Below are 6,666 nucleotides of genomic sequence, written 5' to 3'. Positions count from 1 at the left end.
TGCAGCATGGATGGGAACTCAATTTTGTCGGAAGGAGAGGAAGATCGGAGGATCAACGACGAAGAAGTGGACAACAAGTCTAGCGACGACGATGTCGACATCGACTCGCCGGAGAATCGTCACCACAAGAGGAAGCGCTACCATCGCCACACCATGCATCAGATTCAAGCAATGGAAGCGTAATTTTTTTTATTTTTTTCATGGATATAAATATATATATACAACGCTATTCTTAATATTAATATGTTGTTAATTACTCATAGTTTTTTAATTTTCATACATTTTTAATTTTTTGTGATGATATTTAATTCGATTAATATTTTTATAGTTTTTTCAAAGAATGCCCTCATCCCGACGCCAAACAGAGAAATGAACTTAGTCAGGCATTAGGGTTGGAGCCTTTGCAGATCAAATTCTGGTTTCAAAATAAGCGTACTCAAATGAAGGTAATTAATTAATATTATCTTCCTTTTTTTTCAGAAATTGCAAAAAATCTCCCCTATTTAATAGCCTATAAAATGCTTTGTTACATATATTCAGTGAAATTCTGCATATAAAGAAATGTCAATGAAAATTCGAGTCTAACATAATTGTCGTTTTTATTCATAACAACTATCACTAAAAAAAAAAAAAAAAAAAAAAAAAAAAAAAAAAAAAAACTAATACTTTTATTTTGTAAGGAAATTAAGAACGGCTGCTTTTCTCTTATTGTATAGAAAGAGAGATCGTACAAGTTTTTATGTTGTTTATAGAGGGATCCACTAAGAATGATATTTTTCGTGAGAAATGAGAATGAAATCATAAATTCATATTCATTTAAATTAATTGTGGGAAATGAGATTAACGAACAAGTCAATAAAATCTAAGAACATATCAATGTAACACACGAATAGCATTCTCACTTGCGTTCGAATCCCGAAGGGGAGAAATTTCACCACATTTAATTGATGAATGTGTTCGTGCGTTACACTGATTTATTCGTTATCTCATTTCTCACGATAGATATAACATTTTCACCGAATCTCAACCACTTATTTATATACGCGCAGTCGAAACATGAGCGCGAGCAAAACAAGCATCTTCGGGCCGAAAACGAGAAGCTTCGGGCCGAAAACATGAGATACAAAGAAGCTCTGAGCAACGCAAGCTGCCCTGCTTGTGGTCGCATGGCCGCCATTAGCGATGTGTCTCTTGATGAACGTCAGCTCAGAATGGAGAATGCTCGACTAAGAGAAGAGGTAATAATTTAATTAAACCTGTCTCACAACAAATTCAATTCATGGTTAAAGACTAATTTAGTGATGCGATGTAGTTTTCCACATCATAAAATGAGTTAAATTCTGTTTAGGTTGATATTTAACAAAACCCTCAAGTTAATTTCTTTTCTAATACTTTTATTGCATATATGATATTGTTAATTACACCAGTTATTGTACGTAACTTCAACAAAATAATTTTATGAATTGAAAATATTTGATTTTAAATATGTTACTGATGATATGTTTCTCATAATGCTAGAATGTCTAAATTATTTCGATGACTATTGATCATTGCTTTTTGATTGATTACACTCTATAGATTAAATTTATGTAGCGACACAAAAATATCGAACTTTGATTTTTTAAAGGGTACTCCGAGTACTCATTTTTGCCTGTGTCTTCTATAATCAAAAAGCTTAATTCATTTTTTTTTATATCCAGTGTTTTACTCTGTCAATACATCTTGTGCAGATCGATCGCATTTCAGCAGTGGCGGCAAGTTACGTTGGGAAGCCCTTTGCGCTCGCCCACTCTTCTACTCCGCCATCTGCAGATGCATCAACCAATATTGAAAAGAAGAATTTATGAAAGAATTTGAGCACCATTTTATCTTTTATTTCTTTAAAAAAGAACTTTTTATTATTATTAGCGAAGCATTATATGGATATTTGTTTTTGTCATCATGATCATATACATGTATTTCCATGCATTATGTTGAGAATTTCAACCCATTATCTTAAGCATGATATGTTGTTTCAATAGCAATGATCATGCGTAGAAAAGTGAATGCATTTTTGTTTATGGACATATTTTTCTTTGTAATTTATTGAAATTTAATTTGATAGCTAATTATCCTATAAAAGTTATGTCACGTCATGCCCTTATCTCAAATTCCCATTAAGTCGGCAATTTTTCAACATACTAATAATAGAAGACAAAAACTAAAAAGTCACCATGTGAATCACACAATATTTCAATTTTTGCACTAAGTAAAGTAGACTTGAATCAAAATTGTACGGAAATAATTTGGGTGGTACAAATTAAATTCCCTCAAAAGAAGAAAAAGAATATTATATATATAAGTGCCAAAAATTCCGGTCTATAATATCGTCTTGCTCCAAAACAACATGTTTAACTTTCTGTCATATAGAAATCAATCTAAATCATTAATTAATCTTTATATATCTACACACTACTTGTCATCAATTAAAAGATGTATAATTATTATATATACAAAAAGTATGACTTTACAGCACTACAAGATGAAAATTATATTGAGGTTTTATAGATGCACATGAAATATATATTCCATCTATTCCATAAAAATACGTGCAATTTATCATGGCGTACAATTCACTTTCTATTTTTGAACACTATTTCACCAAAATTCCTTATTTTTAATCCATGCTTTGCAGCTTATTCATAAAAAAATCACTATGACCCATCATTCCACTTGCAACAAAATGGGACCTTTCTTCACTCACAAAATATTCGTATAACATTTTTTAAAACTTGTTCCACGTACTAAAAATGCCTTATATTTTTGTGGGACAATAAGAGTATTATTCAATTTATAGCAAATAATTTGAATGGCCTAATAGATATTGGTACAACGATTCCAACTAATTAATCAGGTTTACGATAGTATACTTAACAATTCCATTAATTTTATTTATTTATTTATTTATTTGGGAGAGTGTAGTGACAAGATTAAATTTTAAACTTGATTATTTACGTAGTGAAATCTGCACCGTTTAAATATTTTCTTTAAGACAAAAGTCCATCAATTATATATACTACTATACATATATAGAAGACAATTCCAAAATGAGAACGGCTCCTAAGTCTATGCATAAATATAGCTCGTAATATTACGAATTAAATACTAGAAAATAATAGTATAAAGACAAAATTTAACTTTTTGACTTGACTCAACATAGAGCACACGAGTTTTTCATTCTCAAAAATGAAAGGCGTTTGAAGTGGCCGGCAAAATAAAAAATGTGTTTTTTTTAGAATATAAAATAAAAATTGTTATTTTGGCAAATTGAACGATATTTTCTAGTTCATCAAAAGACAGCAGTTTTTTCTTCTTGATAAAAACTGTTTGCATATAACTCCAAAAGAAATGTTAATTACGTAAAAATGTTGAATTACAAATTATAAGGCATGTTGAAATGTTTGAATGCAACTAATCTTGTTTAATTCGTTTTATGCAAGGATTAATTTTCTAAAATACTTTGTAATTCCATGCAACCCCTAATAATATATAATATACCAGCTCCCAATAAATGATGAAAAGCTTAATTTAGTTGAGCTAATTATATTATTGCTTTAGTTTCTCCATATCTACACATTTTGTATATTTCTTAATAGTAATTCATATATATATACAAAAGAATGATTTCACCCCTTTAATTAATACTCTCTCCGTCCCAACTTTTAGTATCCAACTTTTCTTTTTTGGCCGTCCCACATTTTAGTATCCATTTCTATTTTTGGTAAAAGTAAGTGAGGCTCTTACTCCACTTTAATTATTTTAACTCTCACATAAAATGTGAGACCCTTTTTCCACTCACAACACATCAATCACTTTATTAAAACCTGTGCCGTTCTCAACTGGATACAAAATTATAGTTCTATCTGTCCATTTTTAAAATCCTAACTTCATCTCAGAAGCCGACGGACTCCACGCCGTCAGCGTTCTTTGACACCTTGTGCCGCAAAAAGCTGACATCATAGCCGATGGAACAACCGACGGTCGTTGTCCGTCATTATATATTGAGAATAACATGTATTGATTTTGTGGCGAGGTGATATATTTAAATGGAATAATTAAGATGCTTTCTTGTGAACTTCAGTCGCAAAATAGAAAATTATGACTTATTTTACGGAACGAAGAGAGTATTAAAATGTAACCAAACATATATAAGATTAACTGAGTATCAATGATTATACATATATAAGATTACAAAAGAATTCTCCTATCAATGCTAAAACATTGTAAAATCGAACCCAATCTAGTACATGTAAACACCACACCTAAATCACTCAACATAAAATAAAAATAAAAATCCCTCCCAAAATTTACATGAAATCATCAAAATTCAAACTCTCCGGAATCTCAAACCTCAACAGATCACTGCAGAAACTCTCTCTCTCATCTTCCCCGCCGCCATTGCCGATCGAGTTAAGCGTAGGAGAGCTAGAGAGAGAGTTGAAATTGTAGCTGCTGTTGTTATTGCTGCCGCTGCTGTTGGTGTTCATCGATTGAAAACTCGAGTTTTCAGACAAATCTGCCCTAATTTGACCAAAATCGCTCGCATTTGCAGTAGGCATCAAATCATCTTGAAACACTTGTTGATACTGAGACTGATGATTGTGAAACGAATTGTTGTTGATGTTTGGTGGGATTTGTTGATCGATAATTATATTTTCAAAGTGATTAGGTTGGATGGGTGGGGCCGCCTGCAGCTGATTTTGAAGCTGCGAATTCAACATCAGCTGCGCGTCGACGCCGCCGTTGGACGACACTAGGGTCGCCGCCAGCCTCAGCGCCTCCGGATTCAAGAGGCGGAGGAGGCTGAGCTGCGGAGAGTTGAAGAGCGACGAGAGGTCGAGCAGGTCGAGCCGCGGCGCGTGGGTCACCGGATCGATCCCCATCCGGAGCAACCGCTTCCGGATGTGTGTGTTCCAGTAGTTCTTGATCTCGTTGTCCGTTCTTCCCGGCAAACGTTCCGCTATGGCCGACCATCTGGCCATAATAATAAAGGACGTTAGTAATTACCGACGGATTAACGACGAAAAGTGAAAATAACATTGAACATCGCATTTTCGGATGAATTGGAATTAGGCTGGGTTTTTTTTATAACCTTTTTTTTAATAATTTCGTATTCTTTGTACAAATTTCAATCAGCCTATATAATTAGGACGGAGGTAGTAGAAATTTTTACATGCCTTTCAAAAAGGTTTTAATTACATCACCAATTTTGATCTTTTGCAATTATATTAACATCCACTAAGGTTCACAATAGTGTGAAAATTACAAATTCGGGTAGAAATTAAGTTACTTACGGAAAAATAATTATATTCTTTAATAATTATTCTGAAGATTAATTAATAATAATTAGAATCTTACTTGTTGCCAAGAACACTATGGAGTTGGATTATGGTTTCTTCTTCCTCGAATGAGAATCTTCCCCTCTTGATATCTGGCCTTAGATAATTGGTCCAGCGCAGTCGACAACTCTTCCCGCATCTCTGAAGGCCTAATGACACGAATTATTCAATCGCGTGATCAAATAATACATAAATTAAACCCTAAAAATAGGGTTTTTTTTATATAAAAAAAAATTAAAATTAGTACCGGCATTTTTGGGAAGATTTCTCCAATTTCCGGCGCCGTGGGCGTGGATGTATTGAGTGAGCTTCGCGTCTTCTTCGGGAGTCCACGGGCCTTTCTTGAGGCCATTTTTGTCGCAGCAAGGTGTTCTTCCCATGTTGATGAGAGAGAGAGAGAGAGAGAGAGAGAGAGAGAGGTGTGAGAGTGAAGAATGTGATGAGTTTTGGAGAAGCTTTGAGAGAAGGAGATGATGTTTTGTAAGAAGACTAAGTTGTGTAGGTCCGAGTTAAGAAATTGATGACAAAAAGCTCCTATTTATAGAAGGAAATGGAACAGTGTGTGAAACTGATTGAAGTCAATGTGATTGGCGCCGGCCCTCCGGTCTACGCGTCTCTCTCTCTCTCTCTCTCTCGTGTGCTGTCTGAATAATTCCTAGTTAGGGACCAAGAAAAGATTACCACGGTATATGTGGGCAAAAATAGAAACTATTTTAAAATTATAAAATAAAAATTATTTTTAATCTTTAGTTCATGAAAATCTAAGGTTTATTCGTTATTTTATTGAATGAATTCATGGTCTTATAAGTAGTAAAAAAATTAATTTTCTAAATTCTGATATCTATACAAAAACAAATTCAGACGTATTCTACATAAAATTCAGTGGTTCGTATTTTATATTTTAAGATGAGTTTATATTAATATCTATAGTGTGGTTCCTGTTGGAATATAAGTATATATAATGGAGAATTTATTTAATTGGTAGGAGGAAATTTGAAGAAATTGGTTGTGGACGTGTGTGTGCTTAAGAATTTTAGTGGGAGGATTGGAGTTTGCTAACACAATCTTTCTTTAATTCACTTCATTCTAAACAATTGATACAACCTCCACATATATATATATATAGTAATCAAGTGAGAATTCTAGAATTCTCTTGATTTCTATCTAGATTTTTATACTTATTTTACTATTACAAAATATCTTCACTTTGTCACTTTTTCTAGAATTCTCTATATTTTTCTTTCTTTCTTTTTCTTCTTAAAATATCTTGATTCTAGATATTTCTAAT

At 32.9% G+C, this 6,666-nt stretch overlaps 1 protein-coding gene across 1 annotated transcript; it reads right to left on the bottom strand.

Annotated features, from left to right (window-relative positions):
• Nucleotides 1-4,166: 4,166 nt before the first annotated feature.
• On the bottom strand, nucleotides 4,167-5,896 carry LOC131009277 (transcription factor MYB41-like). Its single transcript, XM_057936565.1, has 3 exons — nucleotides 5,626-5,896; nucleotides 5,398-5,527; nucleotides 4,167-5,013 (listed from the first exon to the last, which is right to left on the bottom strand). The coding sequence occupies exons 1-3, from the start codon at nucleotides 5,756-5,758 to the stop codon at nucleotides 4,347-4,349; spliced, it is 930 nt and encodes a 309-aa protein (XP_057792548.1). The 5' UTR covers nucleotides 5,759-5,896; the 3' UTR covers nucleotides 4,167-4,346.
• Between the last annotated feature and the right edge of the window lie 770 nt (nucleotides 5,897-6,666).

This window comes from Salvia miltiorrhiza, chromosome 2 (assembly GCF_028751815.1).
Source record: "Salvia miltiorrhiza cultivar Shanhuang (shh) chromosome 2, IMPLAD_Smil_shh, whole genome shotgun sequence".
Taxonomy (NCBI): domain Eukaryota; kingdom Viridiplantae; phylum Streptophyta; class Magnoliopsida; order Lamiales; family Lamiaceae; genus Salvia; species Salvia miltiorrhiza.
This window is presented reverse-complemented; position numbering and strand designations above follow the sequence as displayed.

Coding starts and splice junctions, on each gene's coding strand:
- LOC131009277 (XM_057936565.1), bottom strand. CDS start 5,758: ATGGGAAGAACACCTTGCTGCGACAAAAATGGCCTCAAGAAAGGCCCG. Junction 5,528..5,625: donor AAATCTTCCCAAAAATGCCG/GTACTAATTTTA, acceptor TCGTGTCATTAG/GCCTTCAGAGATGCGGGAAG. Junction 5,014..5,397: donor CATAGTGTTCTTGGCAACAA/GTAAGATTCTAA, acceptor TATTATGGCCAG/ATGGTCGGCCATAGCGGAAC.